The sequence below is a fragment of the Lepidochelys kempii genome, chromosome 28 (assembly GCF_965140285.1).
Source record: "Lepidochelys kempii isolate rLepKem1 chromosome 28, rLepKem1.hap1, whole genome shotgun sequence".
Taxonomy (NCBI): Eukaryota; Metazoa; Chordata; order Testudines; family Cheloniidae; genus Lepidochelys; species Lepidochelys kempii.
Window position 1 is genome coordinate 5,917,615 of NC_136407.1, and position 23,741 is coordinate 5,941,355.

General features: G+C 46.6%; 2 protein-coding genes across 2 annotated transcripts in view; both read left to right on the forward strand.

The window, feature by feature from the left end:
• The first annotated feature begins 322 nt into the window (after positions 1–322).
• LOC140904213 (uncharacterized) overlaps positions 323–23,741 on the forward strand; it is an 83,746-nt gene continuing 60,327 nt past the window's right edge. The window contains exons 1-2 of the mRNA XM_078850919.1: positions 323–424; positions 1,340–1,466. Coding sequence (XP_078707045.1) covers positions 410–424; positions 1,340–1,466 — 142 coding nt within the window. The 5' untranslated portion in view covers positions 323–409. The remainder of the gene's footprint in view (positions 425–1,339; positions 1,467–23,741) is intronic.
• On the forward strand, positions 8,294–9,078 carry LOC140904151 (uncharacterized). The gene has a single exon (XM_073326462.2). The coding sequence runs from the start codon at positions 8,294–8,296 to the stop codon at positions 8,906–8,908; it is 615 nt and encodes a 204-aa protein (XP_073182563.2). The 3' UTR covers positions 8,909–9,078.

A 23,741-nucleotide genomic window follows, 5' to 3' on the forward strand; every position in this document is an offset into this window, starting at 1 on the left:
CTTAATGGTCCACTCTTTGTGTCTATTGACAATGCCTTCCAGCTGAATATCACCAGCAAAATTCCTTTCATTTCCTGCACCAGCACTGGGCAGACTTTGTCCTGTCCCTGCCTGGTCCCCACCATTGGGGGAGTTGCTCTCAGGGTTTTAAAACTAGGGCAGTGGAAAGTGCTGGTGGGAGGGGTTGGGTCTGGGCTGTGATAAAGTGATGGAATGTTTTCCCAGCATGCGAGTCAGAAACATCTTGTGCAGGGAAAGGGCCGGGGCAAATCACGATGTGACAGGAACTAGAGGCCCTTCTGAAATCTTCCCTGTCCCCCTTCTCACCCTGACAGGTGGCAGAGTAATACGCACCTTTGGCTCCAGATTGTCCCAGCCTCTCACAGGACGGGGAAGGGAACTGGCTGTCATGCAGCCAGTCCAGGTAGGGATTATTGCAGGGTTGCTAGTGGGTTCCTGCTGGAGGGAGAGGGGCAGGAAATACCGAGGGCCTGGGATCTTTGGAGGAGTTTAGTCTGGAGGTGGGATGGGGGCAGGAAATACCCAGGGTGGAGAAAGAGAGGGGGACAAGGCATGTGACAAACTTGCTGGGAATTGTTGACCCCACGTCCTGGATTCCGGGAACAGACGTAGGGGTTTGGGGGAGGAAATTACCCTATTTGTAGAATGGGGTTGGTGGGGGGAACACTGGACAGTGCTGGGAAAATGGATCAGATTCCCAGTGGAAGAACATAAACCTACCCGCCAGAGGCTGCTATGAGATATGAAGCGGGGGGGCGGGGGGGGAAGGGTTACTCACCAGTGGGGCGTAGAGTAGATAACCCCTCCCCTTCCTTTCAGCTGCTGGCAATGGGAAGCATGTTGGGATTCCTATTGCGGAGCCAACCCTGGAGCCTACTGGGGGCCCCATCCCCTGTATCAGCCTCTGGCTTGTAGGTGTGTGATGAATGAGAAGATGACCTTAGAATCATAGAATCATAGAATATCAGGGTTGGAAGGGACCTCAGGAGATCATCTAGTCCAACCCCCTGCTCCAATCAGGACCAATCCCCAATTTTTGCCCCAGATCCCTAAATGGCCCCCTTAAGGATTGAACTCACAATCCTGGGTTTAGCAGGCCAATGCTCAAACCACTTCCCCCTCTGTCTGCTGCAATGGACTAGGGCATCTCTATCTCCCCTCCTGTTTTGCCTCCTGGCTGCTCTGAGCAGGGTGGGGGTGGGACTCTGTTGACTGTCAGCCTCCCAGAGCTTCCATTTGATTGGCTCCTCTTCCTCCATGAATAGTGGGGCTGTGTCTGGGGCAGCAAGCACTGAGGGTTGGACTCTTCCTCTTTCAGGGGCCGGTGACCTTCGAGGAGGTGGCTGTGTATTTCACCAGGGAAGAGTGGGCTCTGCTGGACCCCCGTCAAAGAGCCCTCTGCAGAGACGTCATGCAGGAGAACTACGAGAATGTGACCTCGCTGGGTAAGGATTCCTGTGCCCTTGGTTAAGAAGGGGAAATGCCGAGTTAAGGTTCACACCACCCCCACAACGCCACCTCTACTCTGCCCTATCTCAGCAACAGCCCATTAAGTGCATTGAAATGGGCAGACTAGGTCCCTCAGGGTTCACATGGGCCTCCCTTCATATCATGGTCACAGCTCTGCCAAGCTACTCAAACTACTCCCTCCACCATCCAGTTACGCCTACAGCTGACCCAGTGCACACAGCTGGGGGGCATGCGGATAAATGCTGGGATTCCCTCCTGTGAACACAACACAAACAAGAGGATGTTCTTAGTCCTTCATATCTATTGTAGAATCATAGATTTTATGGTCAGAAAAGGCTATTAGGACATCTAGTCTGACCACCTATATAACACAGGTCATAAAATTTCCTCAAGTTACTGCTGTACTGAACTGAATATGCTGTGTTGGACTAAATCCTCCTCCAGAAAGGCATCCACTCTGACTTGGAGACTTCAAGAAATGGAGAAACCTCCACTTCCTTTGTTAGTTTGTTAACCTTTGCACCAGCCATACTGAGCCACTCCCAGTGGCTAGCGCCAGCTGCAGGGCTAGGGGCAGAGTTAAGGTTACATTTTAGGGTTGGTGTGTATATTAACTCTTCCTTTTCTGGTTTTCAGAGGTTTAAGTTTAGCCACCACACACCTAGTGGAAAGGCATGCAGCAGAACTGGGCAACCTGTGCTCCATATTTATATAGTTTGGGAGCTTTTGATGTCCTCATTTTTTTTAATAGACTTTTTCGGCACTCTGTTTCTGCATGAGAGATTTTGCCGGCATAATTCTATCAATTAAGGATGTGGTTTTTTTGCATCCTAACAAACAGAGCTATGCTGACAAAACTTTGCAGCTCAGAAGAGGCCAGAGTCTCAATTGGATTTTAAAACACTTTAAAATATTGCTCTCAGCCCTGAAATTTTGGAATCCAGGGGGAAACGTTGAAGAGGAACTCCTGCAGAATTCAAGCATAATGCACAATACACATAGTCTGAGAATTAACAGTGGTATGGCTCTGACTCAGATGAATTGGTGTAGCTCAGAGGCAGTGGCCACAGCATGTCCTCTTCACCCCACCAACCAATGACTGAGAGCAGTGTGAGGTTACTATTCAGGAGTTCTTGTGGAGGAGGGGAGAGGAGAGCAGGGAGCAGTGGGAAGGGAAAAGATGATGGGGGAACTAGTGCTTGTTTGGTGCCAGAAGCTAGGGAAGGCTGAGTGTAGTGGGAGGAAGGGGATAGGTATGTGGAAGATTACACTAGAGGGAATCAGGGAGGGATGAAGAGGAGGTGAGGAATCAGAGGCAGAATCTCCTGGGAACAGGTAGTGTGGTGGGTCAGGGGAGTGGGAGACTGGGAATGGAGAAAAGGGGGTGGAGGTCCCAGCAGTGGTGTTGTTGGAGGGGGAGGATTGGGTAGGAGATCTGGGATACGTGGAAGTGGAGAAGAGTGAGGATAGTGGGAAGGGTATGGGGAGTGGTTGCTCCAAGGAGCAGGAAGGATCTGGTGGCAGTGGGAAGGGAAGGTTTCAGGGAGGCAGATATTTGGGGCCCTCCGCTGAGAATGCTTTTGCCAAAGTCTCTAATGCCCTCTCCCTAAGCAAAGCTCAGAATCAGCACTCCATCCTTATTCTTCTTGACCCGTCAGCCGCCTTTAATTCCACTGACCATGGTCGTCTTCTTGACATCTTGTCTTTTTCCTGGCTCTTCTCCTACCTCTGTAACCACTCTTCAGCGTGTATTTAAGAAGATCCTCCTCACCCCCCACACACACTCTGGTTTTCTGTGGGGGTTCTACAGGGCTCAGTCCTTGGTCACTTCCTCTTCCTCTGCACTTTATCTCTGGGAAATCTCACCCATAAACACAAATTCAGCTTCTGTCCCTATGCTGATCAATCACAGATCTACCGCTCTACTCCAGCCCTGTCTCCTTCTGTCCAAACAGAAATCTCAGCCTCCCTCTGGTGACTCCTTGTGGATAGCTAGCCATCAACTCAAGCTCAACATCTCAAATGCCTAGAACAGAGCTCTTAATCCCCCAAGCTAGCCCTCCCGCCATCTCCTTTCTTGCTGTTCACCCCAGAATTAGCTGATGAAATCTCAGAGCGTCTGGCAAAATTTGCAAACTCAGATGACAAGATAGGTTCCAGAAGATTGGAGAAGGGTTAACCTAGTGCCCATCTTTACAAAGGGGGAAAAGGCGAAGCTGGGGAACTATAGACTACTCAGCCTGACCTCAATACCAGGGAAGCTTCTAGAGCAATGAATAAAATATTCAGTTTGTGAATACCTGGAGGATGAAGGGCAATCGAGAGCAGCCAGCATGGATTTACTAAGAACATAGTGTGACAAACCAGCTTGATCATCTTCTTTGATAGGGTAACTGGTTTGGTGGCTAAAATAGACCTGGACTTCAAAAAGGCTTTTGACACAATCCCATGAGTAAGCTGGAGAAATGCGGGTTTAACGGAACTACCATTAAGTGACTATATAATTGGTTACACAACCACAAACAAAGAGTAACTATGAATGGAATGATGTCAGATTGGAGGGATTTCTCAAGTGGGGTGTCAGAGGGATCTGTTTTGGGTCCACTGTTATTTAACATCTTCATTAATGACCTGGATGTAGGAGTAGAGAGCATACTGATCAAATTTGCAGATGACACAAAGCTAGGGGGGGTTATCAACACTTTGGAGGATAGAGCATCTTGATAAATTTGCAAACTGGGCTATAGACCACAAAATGAAATTCAACAAAGACAAGGGTAAGGTGCTACTCTTAGGGAAGTAAAACCCAATGCACAAATACAGGTTGGGGGTTAACTGGCATGACAGCAGCACTGCTGAGAAGGATCTGAGAGTTGTGGTGGATCACAACCTCAACACAAAGTCAACAGTGTGATGATAATGCAAAAAAAAAACAACAAAAAAAGCAAATGCATTAACAGAAGCATAGCATTGAAATCACAAATGGTGATGGTAATGCTCTACTCAGCACTGATTTGGCCTCAGGGGGACTCCTGTGTCCAGTTTTGGTCACGAGTGACTAGATAGGATGTAGAGAAACTGGAAAGACTCCAGAGGCAAGTGACAAAGATGATCAAAGGGATGGAACACAAGCCAGTGAGCAAAGGCTGATGTAACTGGGTGTGTTTAGTTTGGAAAAAAAGAGTTGAAGGGGTTGGGGGAGTGATAGTCGTTTTCAAATACTCAAAAGGCTGTGTAAATGTGCGTGGCCATCCCTCCTGGTCTATCCCTGAGGGAGGCCATGCCACCTCACGGTCATGCTCTTAGCACTGCAATCAATTAAGGGGGATTATCAGTCTTCAAAGCTCAGGCCACTTGATCCAGGCTGAGCAATAGTGAGTCTGTGGTGCCCGGCCCTCAGGCAGGACTGGGCACCAACAGTCCATGCTCTGGCCTGCAATCAGGGCAGAGCTGCAAAGTCTCCAAGCCCAGGCCCTCAGTCAGGGTGGGACAGCAAACAATTAGGGGCTTTGCCCAAGGCGAGCAGCAAACAGGCTAGGGCTCAGGTAAGGGCAAGCACCAAACAGCCTGGCATCCTAGCTTGGTGGATGGTAGACCAACACAGGCCTCCTGGCTGAAGATGGGGAGGCTACCACCCAACTGTCTGGGTGGCAGGAGGTAGGGAGACCCTGGCCCATCTGACTCCACTGGGTCCTAGCCCAGGGACCTAACAGTGGCAGTGTAGTCTGCCACTGGATCAGCGGGGATCCACCCGCAACACATTGACTTAGTGTGAGGCCAACACTCAATCAGACGATGGTCTAGTTTCCCTGGGCTACTTCCTACAGTCCCCAGGGTTTTGGTACCTCTGGCCTGCATTTCCCTGGGATCAGTGGTCTTTGGCAACCCCATCAGCTTGTCAGCACCTCAAGTGGCCGGTGACCCTGGTTGGTCTGGCCATTCCACTGGCAGCAGTCCAAGCAGCTCCTCGGTGTCCCACTCTGGCAGTGGGTGATAAGCGTCTGTCTTCCACAGCAGCTCCAGCCCAACTGAGCTACAAGTCCCCCCTTTTGTAGTTCTGCTTCCTGTCCCACCCCTCAGCTTCCGGAGGGGTGGACGTGGCTTTCCTGGCTCTGTAGCCCAAGGGGCAGGTTGTGGTCCCTGCTGGTCTTCCTCGCTACGGGCTGCCGTACAAAGAATGGAGAACAGTTCATCTCTCTTGCCACGGAGGGCAGGACAAGAGGCAGTGGGTTCAAACCACAGGACAGCAGATTTAGATTAGCTCTCAGGAAAAACTTCCTAACTGGAAGAACAGTAGGAACAGACGCCTAGGGAGGTGGTAGAAGGTTATTCACTGGACGTTTCCAAAAGGAGGCTGGAGCCATCTGGTGGTTTAGACTCAGCAAATCCTGCACCTTGGCAGGGGGTTAGACTAGATGACTAACTTTGTGGTTCCTTTTAACTCTGTGGTTCTAAGGGAAACAGGGGTTAGCCCTTTGAAAAAGCTAAAGCTAGCATGTCGCCCATTAAGGGTACGTCTGCACTGCATGTGGAAGCTGCCTCCCAGCCAGAGTCCATGCTGACTCCCTACAAATAAGGGTGGAGGCCCTAACATCAAAGCAATGTCTCCACACCCATTTTTGAATGCACTAGTGTGAGACCCAGCCTGGAAGGCAGCTGACTTCCTGATGCACTGTAGACATATCCTAAAGAGGGCGGTCCCAAGGGAGACTGTATGAAGGTTGGGTCATCTAACTTCCTGTAAATCCATGACGCAGCGCCCTCCCTTGGCACCCTGTCACCGTGCCTTAGTGGGTCAGAACTGAGGATGCCAAATTCAGGACAAACTGCTGAGAAATAGGGCAAACACAAAACAAAACTGGTGGTTATTCTTTTATAAAATAGACCAAACCAGCCACAAAAGTAAACTCCTGTTTCACCACACTGGCTAACAAGAAAACATAAAGGCAGTTTTCGCAGGCATTCCAGTTCTTATAACACCACCAAAAACACTGGATTCACATATGAGTATTTAATACAACCAGTGTCATTAAATAATAGGTTCTTCTGATCCCAAAGGACTAGCCACTCCCAGGTCAATATACAACTTAGATCTTACCCAAAACTCACGCTGGTGCCAATCCTTTAGTATCTAAAATCTAAAGGTTTATTCATAAAAAGAAAGAAAGGTGAGAGTTAAAATTGGCTAAGGGAATCAATTACATACTGTAATGGCAAAGTTCTTGGTTCAGGCTTATAGCAGTGATGGAATAAACTGCTGGCTTAAGTCAAGTCTCTGGAACACATCCACAGCTTGGATGGGTCATTCAGTCCTTTGTTCAGAGCTTCAGTCTGTAGCAAAGTTCCTCCAGAGGTAAGAAGCAGGATTGAAGACAAAATGGAAGTGTTTCCAGGGCCTTTTATAGCTTTTGCCATGTGGAGGGCATCCCATTGTTCTTACTGTGGAAAATTAGAAAAACAAGATGGAGTTTGGTGTCACATGGGCAAGTCACATGTTCATGCCCAATTTCCCCCAGTCATTGCAGGAAGCCATTACCTAGATTTCAGACATCACATTTACATGACAGTCCACTTAGCGTAGGTGAGCTTCTCCCATGGTCCATTGTCAACCCAGTGTTTCTTGATGAACCACTTAATTTGAACAGTCCCTCCAAGACGTGCTAGCTAGCTACCTTGTAGGCGTTACCCTGTTATGCTTATAAGAAGCACACAGGATCCTCTTCAGGGTAAAAGGCAATATGCCGCGTTTATTGAAGATACAACATTTCGCATACGCATTCAATCACACACCACACACGCACACATTGTCCCGCCAGTCGATGTTATAGTTACCAGTCCAGAGTCCAGATCAACCTACTGGCCAGCTAGGTTGATCATGGGTAGGAGAAGCTGGGTTACGTCGGTAGTCACATGGTTCTCTGGGGAAGTCTTGGCAGGGTGAAGCCAAAGTTTCATGGCAAGGCCCCCTGTTTATATAGTGATTTTCCTTCATTAGGATCAATGAGTTTTGCACTGTCATGCTGTAATCAATTATTGTTTGACGAGTGCTTATTTTCTTAAATTGTCCTTCTCATCCTTTATCTTGTTCTTTCATCAAGTCCCTCAGGGAGCTATCCCATGCTCGTTTTGTTCACAGCTGTCTTGTCCTCATTGATAGGTGCCTGTCTCATCTTTTGAGTCATCAATCTGCCCTCCTCTGACATTTCAATAGGGGCGTGTTGCAGCCTCCCGGAGCCCTTGCATCCGTCTCTCATTCCTCCCTCGTACATCTGGTTCAGCGATGACCTTCACACTTATCTCTTAACACACACATTTCTCATTCACACACAAAACAGAATTAATTTACAAACAATATTTTGAACAGGAACATCATATTCCAATGCAAAAGAAAACAATCATGGCATTCGTTTACTTATTTTAAAATGCTAAACCTACAATAAATTGGTGACCTGCAAAGGTCTGTTACTGCCTTGAAATTGGTCCAGACACAGATTCTGGCTGATGCATCTGTACCCATTGTCCCATTAAGCCGTTCCTTTCTGTTATTCAAAAAGGGTGGCTGGCAGGATTTGATCATATCATACACCAATACATTTAATACATGCTACATTCTTATTCTTTATCCTTCATTCTAAATTATATAAAATACAAACATAAAATCCTACTACTACATTTGGGGGAAGAGTTTGGGGGAGTTCAGTTTCTGATTTTTATTTGACCTCTCTCAAGCACTTGTTTTGGTTTGGCCTTCCCCTTTCCGTCCCTGTTTGAGGTTTCTGTCTCTATCGCAGCAGGTGATGCGATGGCATGTGAGAAAGAGGAGCAGAATTCTCAGCAGGAAGATGCTGAGCAAGTGGATAAACACAGAGCATTATCGCAAAGATCGGAAAGGAATGAGTCCAGGAGTCATGAGCAGGGAAAATCCTGTGAGATTCAGCCCAGACCAGAAAAAGAGCAGGGAAACCAACCAGGAGAGAAAGTGGATAAATGTATTTCCTGTCAGGGAACTCAGAAGGACCTGGAGGAAACCACAACACAGCAGGAAATCCTCAGGAGAAAGAGAAAAAATACATGCACTGAGTGCGGAGAAAACGTATGTGACTATTCAGCCCATATAAAGCACCAGAGAATCCACACAGGTGAGAAACCCTGTGAATGCAGTGAGTGTGGGAATATCTTCAATTGCAGCTCAAACCTTATTACCCATAAGAGAATCCACACAGGGGAGAGGCCCTATAAATGCAGTGAGTGTGGGAAATGTTTCACGAAGAGCTCAGCCCTTTCTGAACATCAGAGAATCCACACTGGGGAGAGGCCCTGTGAATGCCGTGAGTGTGGGAAAACCTTCTCTTGGTTCTCAGCCCATGTTAGCCATCAGAGAATCTGCAAGGGGGATCAACACCGTAAAATCCTCTAGGGCTATCCGTACTTCCTTTTCTTTAATATTTTTCCTGATTCCCAAAAAGTATCTTTTAAGCTCTTTGAACTGTTTGCAGCACCGTTATCCCTCAGCTTGTCCAGAGGAGTGGTCCATTTTTGCCTTTTGCAGTTCGCCCCGTTTTGAGGTTGACACATTGGTTCTTTCTATCGACTCAATTGTTCCATGAGTAATTCGAGCGGGCCCTTCCTACCAGGGAAACAGGAAGCATCACATTTATACCATTCCTCCTATTCCAGTTATTGTTCGAGTCACCAATGATACAAATTGTATCATTGCCAGTTGTTCTCACATTGCTCTGGGTTCTGCTGAAGAGCAGTTATATTGGGAACTTTTCAGATTATATTTAAATGAAGAGGAGCAGGGGCAGGGGGGAAAAGTGTCATTTCAGCCTCTGTGACACTGCAAGGAGATGGAGTGACTCAGAGATTCCCTCCTTCCCCATCACTGCAGAACTGTTACCTTTTATCTGAGCCATGCAGAGTGTGTCTTCATCACATTCTATCCCTCCACTTCTCAAAGTGTCATGTGATGAAGTGTTCTCAGTTGTCTGTGCTTGGAGATGATGCTTTGACTTCTTTAATCCTATATCAGAGTCGCTATGACTGGAGATGAAAGTATCAAAGACCTGGAAGGGGAATTCAGATGGATCCCAAACACACTGTGATCATTTGGAGTTTAAATCCCAGGTTCCATCTATTGGTAAAACTTCTTCTCGCAAGGTGGCTGTTTTCCTCCCCCCTCCCATTATGGGGGATGCTAGGATACTAAAAAATTTGTAAATAACATAACTGACTATTGAGACAGTACTGAGTGAGGTATGTTTGAATGGATCAGAGGATAATGTGATGGGAGAACCTCCTGTCCTAATTCTAAATAATCAGATGTAACCTGCTCTGGAATTTCACTTGACACTTTCATTGTCATGTATTCTATCTCTCTGTGATGTGGGTTTCTATCTTTCCTGAAGGCTGTTTGGTCACCCAATTGGATATTAGTTCAGTTTGATAGGCTATAGCTCAGATTTATTGGAGAATTTAAGACAAATGGCCATTTGCTAAAGTCATCATTTCTCACTTCAGCTTTGCTTTTTCCCCATCCGTCCATGATGACATGGAGAAACTTCAAGTGCAGTTCTGTCAACAGGAGAGAACTCTCCAATTTACTGGACATGCTAACAAAGAAAAAGTGGTAATTTAAAATCTCCGCTCAGAAATGGTGAACAACAGCAGAACCCCAACTAACAGAAGGAAGTGCATATGATCACAGTGTAGTTCAATTGTTTAAGGCAATATTGTCTCAGATGATCTGGGGGAAAAATTCCATGGTAAGTGATTTTGAACTAGGCAAAATGCCCTTGTATTTGGTTCCCAAAGCATGTGTAACCCAGGCCCTACAGAAGATCTCTCCTAGTTAATTCTGTGGCGTAGGGAATGGTCCTCTTCATGATACAGATGTTGAGGAAATAGAAGTGGGGTTTTTGTTGAATTTATCCTTTGTAGGTGCTAAAAATGTTTATAAAATGAAAGCAGTGTGGGAAATCTAATAGCTTTAGAAAAATAGCAATTTTTGAATAGAAACTCCAGCTCTGGTAACTAACAGAGATTCTGATCCAGCCCTGTATCCAATCCCTTGCCTGGAACTGTGCCACCAAATTAAAGAAAAGCTGGGTATGGTTTGGGAAGCCATTCCTCATGAACACTACTGAGATTTTGAGTGGTTTTGTAAAGGATTCTATTTCAGAGAAGTGTAAATTTACCCTACCCAAGGGCAAGGATTTGGAAAGAACTGGGGTTGAAAGTGTACACACTCAGTTCTTTGTTTCCACCCCAGTAAAGGAAGCTATGGTGACCAATGATCCAAGGAAAATTGTTTGTACAACTCCACTTCCTAGTTCAGGGTCACTGATTACAGTTCCAGAGGATACCAAGATTAGACTGAGAACAATCCTCCTTCACCATTTGGATCCAAAGAGAGAGTGCTTCATAGGACATTCCTTCCCTGTAGATCCCAAACTGGGTGCCTGATTGGGTAACAAGGACATTCGGGCTGTAGAAACGATGGTAACCAATGAGGCAACGAATGCGTCAGCCTCGGATTTCAGACTTCCATATACACGCATGTTAAGTCCTGATTCTCTGGTTTTGTGTCTGACACGATGGCTACACAATAAAGCTGATGTTGGCGCAGCTGCCCCAATGTAGCTGCACTGGTGTAGCATGCTATTAGAGATGCTCTAAGCCAATGGGAGAGATCTCTCCCGTCGGACTTCATTAGTCCAGCCCCCTCAAGCGGCGGTGGCTATGTTGTCAGGAGAAGCTCTCCTGCTGATGTAGGGCATCTACACAGGGGGTTAGGGCTGGGTAACTACATTGCTCATGTCAAGGATGAATCCCCACTCTGAGTGCAGAAAGTGGGGGCCCGCGAGGATTCTAAAAATGAATACGGGTCACTCCAGGCTTGTATTAAACTCCCAAGGTTACAGCTTTTCTCTGACTTTGGCTTGGTAAATGCTACCAACACCCAACTGCAAAAAAAAAAAAAAAAAAAAGCCCAGAAAACAAAAAAACCAACCAAACAAAAACGAACCACCACCACCCTTGGACCCAGGAAGGAGCACTTGGGAATTCCTCCCTGTGGGGTACCCTCAAGCCCTTTCACCACCATCACCCCTTCCGGGGAAGAGCTAATCAAACATCATGCACAAACCACTTATGACACCAAAAATGCAATCCTGTTCTTAAAAAAGGTAAATTTTATTAAAAACCAAAAGGACTCTTTACTGAGAAGAATAGACAGGCCTGGAACCAGAGCTGATCCAGAGAATAGAAGGGTGTGCTGTCTTCCAGGTGCTAAGATACGGGATGTAGACTTGAGGTTGAAAAGGATCCTAAAAGGAGCAGGAAAGAATCCCCTAATTATCCTTCATGTGGGAACAAATGATACGGCTAGATTCTCGCTGGAAAGCATTAAGGGAGACTATGCTAGGCTGGGGAAGACGCTTAAGGAAATGGAGGCTCAGGTAATCTTTAGTGGGATTCTGCCTGTTCCTTGAGAAGAGCAACAAAGGTGTGACAAGATTATGACTATCAACAGATGGCTTAGGCAGTGGTGCTATAAGGAGGGCTTTGAGATGTATGGCCACTGGGAGGCCTTCATGGACAGAGGACAGTTCTCTCGGGATGGACTTCATCTGAGTAGGGAAGGCAATAGAGGCTGGCACAACTGATTAAGAGAGCTTTAAACTAGGAATTTGGGGGAGATGGTTGGGAGATATCCAGGTAATCTCCACACCGGATTTTAGCATTGGGAGGGAAGAAAACGAAGTAAGAGAGGATACAGCCGTGGGTAGGACATAAGAGGAAGGGCAGAGTGAATACCAGTCTAATAGGTCGTACTGGCTGTAGAATGACTGTGCCGAATCGGGTACAGAATGTGAGTGAGGCCAAACAGCAAAAATGAAGATGTTTGTACACCAATGCGAGGAGCCTAGGTAAGAAAATGGAGGAACTAGAGGTACTGGTGCAGGAAGTGAAACCAGATATTCTAGGGCGAACAGAAACAGGGTGGAATAGTCGTCATGACTGGACTACGGGTATTGAAGGGTATGTGCTGTTTAGGAATAAAGGCAAAGGTGGTGGAGTAGCATTGTCTATCAATGATGAGGTAGAATGTAAAGAAATAAGAAGCGATGAATTGCATAAGACAGAGTCCGTCTGGGCAAAAATTACATTGGGGAAGAAAACTACTAGACCCACCCACCCCACCCCCCGGGATAGTGCTTGGGGTGGGCTATAGACCGCCGGGATCTAATCTGGATATGGATAGAGCCCTTTCTAATGTTTTTAATAAAGTAAATACTAATGGAAGCTGCATGATCATGGGAGACTTTAACTTCCCAGATATAGACTGGAGGACGAGTGCTAGGAATAATAATCGGGCTCAGATTTTCCTAGATGCGATAGCTGATGGATTCCTTCATCAAGTAGTTGCTGAACCAACTAGAGGGGATGCCATTTTAGATTTGGTTTTGGTGAGTAGTGAGGACCTCATAGAAGAAATGGTTGTCGGGGACAATCTTGGTTCAAGTGATCATGAGCTAATTCAGTTCAAACTGAACGGAAGGATTAACAAAAATAAATCTGCAACTAGGGTTTTTAATTTCAAAAGGGCTGACTTTCAAAAATTAAGGAAATTAGTTAGGGAAGTGGATTGGACTGAAGAATTTATGGATCTAAAGGCAGAGGAGGCCTGGGATTACTTTAAATCAAAGCTGCAGAAGCTATCGGAAGCCAGCATCCCAAGAAAGGGGAAAAAATTCATAGGCAGGAGTTGTAGACCAAGCTGGATGAGCTAGCATCTCAGAGAGGTGATTAAGAAAAAGCAGAAAGCATACAGGGAGTGAAAGAAGGGAGGGATCAGGAAGGAAAGCTACATTATTGACGTCAGAACATGTAGGGATAAAGTGAGACAGGCTAAAAGTCAAGTAGAGTTGGACCTTGCAAAGGGAATTAAAACCAATAGTAAAAGGTTCTATAACCATATAAATAAGAAGACAACAAAGAAAGAAGAAGTGGGACCGTTAAGCACTGAGGATGGAGTGGAGATCAAGGATAATCTACGCATGGCCCAATCTCAACAAATACTTGCCTCAGTCTTTAATGAGGCTAAAGAGGATCTTAGGGATAATGGTAGCATAACAAATGAGAATGAGGCTATGGAGGTAGATATTACCATATCTGAGGTAGAAGCGAAACTCAAACGGCTTAATGGGTCTAAATCGGGGGGCCCAGATAATCTTCCTCCAAGAATATTAAAGGAATTGGCACATGAAATTGCAAGCCCATTAGCAAGAATTTTTAATGAATCTGTAAACTCAGGAGTTGTACTGTATGATTGGGGAATTGCTAACATAGTTCCTATTTTTAAGAAAGGGAAAAAAAGTGATCCAGGTAACTACAGGCCTGTTAGTTTGACATCTGTAGTATGCAAGGTCTTGGAAAAAATTTTGAAGGAGAAAGTAGTTAAGGACATTGAAGTCAATGGTAAAGGGGACAAAATACAACATGGTTTTACAAAAGGTAAATCGTGCCAAACCAACCTGATCTCCTTCTTTGAGAAAGTAACAGATTTTTTAGACAAAGGAAACACAGTGGATCTAATTTACCTCCATTTCAAGAAGGCGTTTGATACTGTGCCACATGGGGAATTATTAGTTAAATTGGAAAAGATGGGGATCAATATGAAAATTGAAAGGTGGATAAGGAATTGGTTAAAGGGGAGACTACAATGGGTCATACTGAAAGGTGAACTCTCAGGCTGGAGGGAGGTTACCAGTGGAGTTCCTCAAGGATCAGTTTTGGGACCAATCTTATTTAATCTTTTTATTACTGACCTCGGCACAAAAAGCGGGAATGTGCTAATAAAGTTTGCAGATGACACAAAGCTGGGAGGTATTGCCAATTTAGAGAAGGACCAGGATATCCTACAGGAAGATCTGGATGACCTTGTAAACTGGAGTAATAGTAATAGAATGAAATTTAATAGTGAGAAGTGTAAGGTCATGCATTCAGGGATTAATAACAAGAATTTTAGCCGTTCTGGTCTCCCATGTTTAAGAGGGATGAATTCAAACTGGAACAAGTACAGAGAAGGGCTACTAGGATGATCCGAGGAATGGAAAACTTGTCTTATGAAAGGAGACTCAAGGAGCTTGGCTTGTTTAGCCTAACCAAAATGAGGTTGAGGGGCGATATGATTGCTCTCTATAAATATATCAGAGGGATAAATACCGGAGAGGGAGAGGAATTATTTCAGCTCAGTACCAATGTGGACACGAGAACAAATGGATATAAACTGGTCATTGGGAAGTTTAGTCTTGAAATTAGATGAAGGTTTCTAACCATCAGAGGAGTGAAGTTTTGGAATAGCCTTCCAAGGGAAACAGTGGGGGCAAAAGACCTATCTGGCTTTAAGATTAAACTCGATAAGTTTATGGAGGAGATGGTATGATGGGATAACATGATTTTGGTAATTAATTGATCTTTAAATATTCATGGTAAATAGGCCTAATGGCCTGTGATGGGATGTTAGATGGGGTGGGATCTGAGTTACCCAGGAAAGAATTTTCTGTAGTATCTGGCTGGTGAATCTTGCCCATATGCTCAGGGTTTAGCTGATAGTCATATTTGGGGTCGGGAAGGAATTTTCCTCCAGGGCAGATTGGAAGAGGTCCTGGAGGTTTTTCGCCTTCCTCTGTAGCATGGGGCATGGGTCACTTTCTGGAGGATTCTCTGCTCCTTGAAGTCTTTAAACGATGATTTGAGGACTTCAATAGCTCAGACATAGGTGAGAGGTTTTCCGCAGAAGCGGGTGGGTGAGATTCTGTGGCCTGCATTGTGCAGGAGGTCAGACTAGATGATCATAATGGTCCCTTCTGACCTTAGTATCTATGAATCTGGAACTTAAGCTTTTTGCTAGATCTTAAAAGAAACAATTACAAAAAATTTAGCACCCCAAATAGCTTTCTTGGGGGTTCAGCTTAAAAGTTACAAGCAAACAAATGCATCTGGGGTTAGCACAGAGGAGATCCACAAGCCAAAATAAAGAAAATAAATCTGATCACGTCTAGCTAAGCATCCCTGATTTACTTACATATTTTTTTTGGGGGGGGGGGTTTCCAAATAAGTAATTCTAGGTATGATCTGATGAATTTTCATACCTGGTTCAAGCCTTACACAGCATTTCTGCTCTGTCTCCTTCTCCAGAGAACAACAGACAAAGGGAAAGTTTCTTTCCCCATTTTGAAAACTTCTAGCCTTCCTATTGGCTCTTCAGGTCAGGTGCCCACCTTTTTTCCCTTTACCTGTGGGACTTTTTAACCCTTTACAGGTCAAGCAAGTAGAGAACAGCTACCAAGAGGGATTTTTCAGGTAATTGGCTGGCTGTGTGTCCATCAAAGGGATCTATTCCCCCCCTTTTTTTTATCACACCCTCTGCCCCATCACAGACAGTGCTGGCCAGCCTGGTTCAGGTCGGGTCCACACCAGCTGGGATTTCTTCCTGGAGGTTTACGAAACAGAGTTAATAAGATACATGCATCTCTAATTTTACTAATAATTACATGATGAACTAAACAGTACTTTTTACATTTCAAGGACTACAATGACTTGGAATGCGGGGACATTTTTACCTGGCTGATCCCGGGAAATCTTCCCAGGAGAGTGCATCAGCTACTTTGTTAGAGGCTCCCGAACAGGCATGTATCCAGGGGGACAGTGCGGGGAGCTTCACGTGCTCCGGCTCCTCGGCGGCATTTCGACAGCAGGGGCCTTCAGTGCCACCGAGGACCCTGATTGCCGCCCGGTGAGTACAAGTGGGGGGCACCTTTTCCTCTGCCCGCTGCCCCTGTTCACGCCGCCTAGCAATGCCACTGCGACTGAAATGTGTTATATTTCAAAATTAAAGTCTTCCAGAGCTAAACTCCACCAAAGGAGTTTTTAGTTAGTCTCTTTGACAGTGTGAAGCTACCTCAGTACAGCATGGCCAGAAAAATGGCCAAGGGTTACAAAGGCAAATAGATGTCTATATGGTGGATAGAAAGTTGGCTAGATTGTCGGGCTCAACGGGTAGTGATCAATGGCTCCATGTCTAGTTGGCAGGCGGTATCAAGTGGAGTGCCCCAAGGGTCAGTCCTCGGGCTGGTTTTGTTCAATATCTTCATAAATGATCTGGAGGATGGTGTGGACTGCACCCTCAGCAATTTGCAGTGGACACTAAACTGGGAGGAGAGGTAGATAGGCTGGAGGGTAGGGATAGGATACAGAGGGACCTAGACAAATTGGAGGATTGGGCCAAAAGAAATCTGATGAGGTTCAACAAGGACAAGTGCAGAGTCCTGCACTTAGGACGAAAGAACCCAATGCACCGCTACAGACTAGGGACCGAATGGCTAGGCAGCAGTTCTGCGGAAAAGGACCTAGGGGTGACAGTGGACGAGAAGCTGGATATGAGTCAACAGTGTGCCCTTATTGCCAAGAAGGCCAATGGCATTTTGGGAGGTATAAGTAGGGGCATTGTCAGCAGGTCGAGGGATGTGATTGTTCCCCTCTATTTGACATTGGTGAGGCCTCATCTGGAGTACTGTGTCCAGTTTTGGGGCCCACACTACAAGAAGGATGTGGAAAAATTGGAAAGAGTCCAGCGGAGAGCAACAAAAATGATTAGGGGTCTGGAACACATGAGTTATGAGGAGAGGCTGAGGGAACTGGGATTGTTTAATCTGCGGAAGAGGAGAATGAGGGGGGATTTGATAGCTGCTTTCAACTACCTGAAAGGGGGTTCCAGAGAGGATGGATCTAGACTGTTCTCAGTGGTAGTGGATGACAGAACAAGGAGTAATGGTCTCAAGTTGCAATTGGGGAGGTTTAGTTTGGATATTAGGAAAAGCTTTTTCACTAGGAGGGTGGTGAAAAACTGGAATGCGTTACCTAGGGAGGTGGTGGAATCTCCTTCCTTAGATATTTTTAAGGTCAGGCTTGAGAAAGCCCTGGCTGGGATGATTTAGTTGGGGATTGGTCCTGCTTTGAGCAGGGGGTTGGACTAGATGACCTTCTGGGGTCCCTTCCAACCCTGATATTCTATGATTCTATGGTTCTATGATTCTAAAAACCAAACCACATGAACATAGCTGAGGAGAACAGGAGAGGAGGCCGTTCACAGTTTCTATAACCTCCCACCTCTGCCCCTTTCTCCAATTAGGGCCCAGTCTTGCAACCACTTACCCACAAGTAATTTTACTCATGAGTTAGTCCTGTTGGTATCCTCTCACCAGTTTCATGGCAGTGCAACTCCAGTGATTTAAGTGGAGTCACTCCTGCTTTATGTGAAATGAGAACTGGCCCCAGTGAGACGCCTGACATGACATGTCCATCACGCGGATAGGTAGCTGCATGATTGGACTCTTAGATTTAAGCTTTTGGGGGGCCGAAATTTTTTGGGGGGGCAGGGGGCGGGATAGCTCAGTGGTTTGAGCATTAGCCTGCTAAACCCAGGGTTGTGAGTTCAATCCTTGAGAGGGCCATTTAGGGATCTGGGGCAAAAATTGGGGACTGGTCCTGCTTTGAGCAGGGAGTTGGACTAGGTGACCTCCTGAGGTCCCTTCCAACCCTGATATTCTATGATTCTATGGTCAGTCTGCAGGTGGAAACGCCGTCCCCAAACATATGGGCATAGCTTCTCCAGAGCATACACAATGGCATAGCATTCTGTTTCTGAGACTGACCAGTGGTTTCCTTCTCAGAAAGTTTTTTGGTGAGGAACACGACAGGATGGAATTGTTGATCTGGTCCTTCCTGCATTAAAACTGCTCCTCATAGATAGACTCATAGATATTAAGGTCAGAAGGGAGCATTATGATCATCTCGTCTGACCTCCTGCACAATGCAGGCCACAGAATCTCACCCACCCACTCCTGCAATAAACGTCTCACCTATGTCTGAGCTGTTGAAGTCCTCAAATTGTGGTTTAAAGACTTCAAGGAGCAGAGAATCCTCCAGCAAGTGCCCCATGCTGCAGAGGAAGGTGAAAAATGATGCTCAGACACATCTGTGGTTATGACAAATGGTTGGTTTAAGTCCAAAATTAAGCATCCAAAATAGCTTCTTGAGGTTTCAACTTAAAGGTTACCAGCAAACAAAAGCATCTGGGGTTTGCACGGAGGAGATCCACAAGCCAAAATAAAGAAATAACCTGATCGTGTGTACCTAAACATTCCCTATCCCAATGAGTCCTGCTAGGTATGGAAAATAATTTGTCATACCTGGTTCAAATCTTACACAGCAACCCTGCTTACAGCATTGCTACTCCATGTCCCTGCAGCCCGGAGAACAACAGACAAAGGGAAGGTTTCTTTCCCCATTTTGAAAAGTTCTACCTTCCCACTGGCTCTTTTGGTCAGGTGCCCACTTTTTCTTCTTCACCGGGGGACTTCTTAACCCTTTACAGGTAAAGCGAGTAAAGAACAGCTAACCGGAGGGATTTTACAGCAAACTGGTTGGCTGGGTGTGCATCAAAGGGAGCAATAACCCCCCCCCCCCCCACACACACACACACACACTTATTTATCACAGGGGGTGTGATAGAAGTCTATAATATCATGACTGGTGTGGAGTAAGTAGATAACGAAGTGTAATTTACTCCTTATGACACAATAACTAGGGGCCACCAAATGAAATGAATAGGCAGCAGACTTAAATCAAAGGAAGTATTTCTTCAGACAACACGCAGTCAACCTGTGGAACTCATTGCCAGAGGATGTCGTGAAGGCCAAGAAAAATAACAGGTTTTTAAAAGAACTAGCTACATTCATGGAGGTTAGGTTCATCAATGGCTATTAGCCAGGATGGGCAGGGATGGTGTCCCTTGCCTCTGTTTGCCAGAAGCTGGAAATGGGTGACGGGATGGATCACTTGATGATTATCTGTTCTGTTCATTCCTCTGGGGCACCTGGCATTGGCCACTGTCGGCAGACAGGATACTGGACTAGGTGGACCTTTGGTCTGACCCAGTGTGGTTGTTCTTATGTTGTATTCTTATGAACTGGGATGTATGCGCTCCCATGGCCCTCTGCGGAGCTGCCCTTCTCCTCTCTCATTTTTCATTGACCGCAGCATTTTTTTCTATTCATCATCAGCATCATCTCAAACAAGCTGCCCTCGCCTCCCGTCCCCTAAAAGAGACAGTGTCCCCTGTCTCGTGTAAATCACTGACTTCTCTCCTCCCTCGGCAGTGACTTTCCCTCCATTTCCTTGCCCCTCAGTATGTGCTGATGGGACTCTTCCCTTCAGTCCTGGAGGATTCTCCCTTCTCCTTCCTCATCAAGCTGCCCAGTGGGTGGGACTCTTCAAAGCACCCAGGTGATTTAGGAGCAGAAACTCATCCCCAGACCTTCCATGTGGTTGGCACTTGTGTCCCTCACTGCTCATGATTGAAACTCGTGCACGGAGACTCCTGGGCCACATCCCCGCTGGGCATAAACAAAGCAAAAGGGCAAAAAGAGAACATGGACAACCCAGAGACTGAACCAAAGGCCTTATACAGGCAAAACATGTGATTTACCACGGAGCTACAACCCCAGACAGGCTATGGGTGCTAGGTGTTACAGTCAGAGCCCTTCTGTTTCCAGAGCCTCCAGTGGCCTATAAGCTTCATGGGATCCCCATTCACCACTCTCAAGGCCAATTGTGCTCTCCTGGAGGTTGCTGGTTCATAGGGGTCACTTTGCAGCAGGGCTAGATTCAATGTGTGTGCCCTGAACTCGGGGTGCAGAGAGACACTCATTCCTCTCCCCTGCATTGGGTGGGGGGGTGCTGCCACCCCCTGCTGGAAGGTCATGGTGGTGGGGGGTGCTCTGAGCAGCTCAACACCTGACCCTGGTGGCAGAAGTGGTGTGGGAAGCTCCACGTGTATCTAGGATCTACGGGTGCAATTGGGTCACTGTTTCTATGGCTGTACAGCAAAGGATCCCTCCCCGTTTCCTGTCTATCTGCAGCATGATTAGCCTGTGTCGGTGGTTAATGAGGTGGATCTAGTTGTAGATTGTTATTCATTCCCCACCTTGACAATTCAGACAGCCCCTTTCCTACTCAAATCCCCAGCATCTCTGTGATCCCAATAGCAGGGGTTGGGTTTTCCCTGAGATTCTGAGGGTCCTTTTTTCCCCTCAATCTGGAGTGAACTCAGCTTTTTCCCCCCATCCCAGAATTCGGGGTAGGGGGAAGTGGTCTTGGGGGAGATCAGGGAAGGGTCCCGGCAACATGGGAAGTGGGCAGCATGGAGAGCACAGGCCAAGCACAGGGACTGGTGAGAGCAAATGGGTCCTTCTAAACTCATGAACTGCTGGCTTCCAAGAATTACATATTTGTTGGCAAATGTCAATTTCTCCGTAAACACACAACCCGATGGCAAAATATTTCCATCGATGATCATCAAAATTGGCAGATGGGAAAAGTAAGAAACGTGCTGCTTGAGAACTTATCATACTCTAATCCTATAGGGTTCCCTTATGCCTTAGGTGCCAACGTGTGGGCTTTTCTTTTCCCTCCTCATTTTCACACAGAGGAACAATTTCCTTTGCACAGATCTGTGAACAGCACAATTTTTCTGTCTCTCTTGTCTGTGCCAGGGCATTGAATTCCATTGAAACCTTCTCTCCTGCAATGGCAATGGTCAGCCAGAGGGGACGTGGCCAACTTCATCCCTGACAGTGAGTCGTTCATGCTGCTGTTGTTATTCCATGAATCATCAAGGATGGAATAAAAAGCTGAGTTTCCTCCAGGGTGAGGAAAGAAGCCACCAACTCCCCCAAAAATCTCAGTGCCCCAGAGAAAACCTGCTATTGGAATCACAGAGGTGCTGGGGGTATGTTGGGGACAGGGACCATCTGAATTCTCATGGCAGGGAATGGACAATCTACAGCAATGGCATTAACCACAAACACACTTTGAGCAGGGGGTTGGACTAGATGGCCTCCTGAGGTCCCTTCCAACCCTGATCTTCTATGATTCTACACTCTCATCATGCTCCAGCCAGAAGGGAAACGGGCAGGAATTCTTGCGGTTCAGCCATGGCCACATTTACACAACCGTACAGCAGTCAGTGTGGGTGTCTTGCCATCCAAGGTGCCAAATGGAGCCAGTCTGGTCTTCCTCTGAGGCAAGTCGACATTCAAAATGCTGCCGTGGCACAGACGCACGAATGCCTCTGCACTGCTGCGGCTTGTTAATGAAGATGCTCTAAGGGGATGGGCGAGAGCTGTCCCCTCCGTGTAGTTTATCCACCCCCCGGAGAGGCGGTAGCTATGTCAGTGGGAGAAGCTGTCTCCGTGGGGGTGCAGACTGGGGTGTCTACATGCATCTATAAAGCTTAATTGAACCCCATTATTAAACCACTGTGGTCTGGGAGTGGAAGAGGAGCTCTCTGAGCAGGGCCTGTCCTTCAAAATCCTTAAGATCACTGACTTGCTTATGCAAATGTCATGGGGGTATAGCTCAGTGGTAGAGTGTTTGACTGCAGCTCAAATCGTCCTTTGTCTACATCCAAGGACCCCTTTTAGAAGCCTTTTTTTAAATGGAAACGTATGTGTATCCATTTCCAGTATGTTCAGGAGTTCCACTGAATGGGGATGCTTGGCATTAATTTGAACACTCAGCGTTTTCCTGCTGCTTGAGCTCTCCCCAGGGCCAGGTGCCCGAGGCTGCTCGAGCAGTGGCCTGTCTGGCTGGCCCTGGGTCAGCCCCCGAGATCCCTGCACCACCCAGCTGCACTGGCTGCTGCTCAGGTGCTTCCCAGGGCCACCCCAGGGGCGACTAATCAGGCACTCCCCAGGGCCAGCTGCATCGGCTGCTGCTCTGGCGCTGCCCAGGGTCCAGCTGCCAGGGCTGCCCGAACAGTGGCCGGTGTGGCTGGCCCTGGAGCCTCTCCAGCTTCAGAGTGCTCTAGCTGCTGGCCCCAGGGCTAGCTGATCGGGCAGCCTGGGAGTCAGCTGCGCCGGGTGGTGCAGCTGCAGAATGCACGGAGGTTGAGGAAAGTCACAGAATCTGTGACTTGCCCAGCCTCTGTGACAGAATCGCAGCCTTAGCCAGGGGTGGAGAGTTTCATGGTGGGGAGTTTAGGGGATAGATGAGAGGCTTTTCCTCCAGCACAGGGAAAGGTTTTGTAATTTCATTCTCCCACACTGACCCCCTGCTGGTGCTACCCCAGCTCAGAGCCCACTGTCATCCACAGCATGAGACATACAGCCTCCTGCTGACGAAGTCCCTGTAAATCAAAGAAAAACTCCCCTAGTCTGCCCCTTCTCCCAGCTGAATCCTCACCCCACAGAGTGCAGAACAACCCCCGTGTAGCTGGATCTTCCAGCAACCACAAGTGCACACACACACACACGTCATATAATAATGGTTAGGTTGACATAATTCTGTAGTGTAGGACATTGCCTTCGTATGTGATTTTGTGCACAGAGATGTGAGCACAAAACATCCACCCACATACACAGTGATTGAATTTCCCAAATGCATTGTCATCTCACTTTCCAGAAAGCTACAAAATTCAGTTCGTTCTTGCTAGCAGAGGGAAAATTTAGGTTACACTAAGGTCTATAAAAAGAACAGGAGGACTTCTGGCACCTTAGAGACTAACCAATTTCTTTGAGCATAAGCTTTCATGAGCTACAGCTCACTTCATCGGATGCATTCTGTAGCTCACGAAAGCTTATGCTCAAATAAATCGGTTAGCCTCTAAGGTGCCACAAGTCCTCCTTTTCTTTTTGCGAATACAGAGATCACTTTAGATAAGCTATTACCAACAGGAGAGTGGGTTGGGTGGGGGAGAAAACCTGGATTTGTGCTGGAAATGGCCCACCTTGATTATCATACACATTGTAAGGAGAGTGATCACTTTAAATAAGCTATTACCAGCAGGAAAGTGGGATGGGGGGAGAGAAAACCTTTTGTAGTGATAAACACCCATTTTTTCATGGTCTGTGTGTATAAAAACATCTTCTGTATTTTCCACAGTATGCATCCGATGAAGTGAGCTGTAGCTCACGAAAGCTTATGCTCAAATAAATTGGTTAGTCTCTAAGGTGCCACAAGTACTCCTTTTCTTTTTGCGAATACAGACTAACACGGCTGTTACTCTGAAACCTGTGATCATATAATGGTTAGTGATCTGTGTTTCAGTCATAGCAACTTCAGCTCAGCTCTGAGTCATGGTAACCTTTCCATCAGCCCCAGACATATCATTTGCCACTTTC

Coding starts and splice junctions, on each gene's coding strand:
- LOC140904151 (XM_073326462.2), top strand. CDS start 8,294: ATGGCATGTGAGAAAGAGGAGCAGAATTCTCAGCAGGAAGATGCTGAG.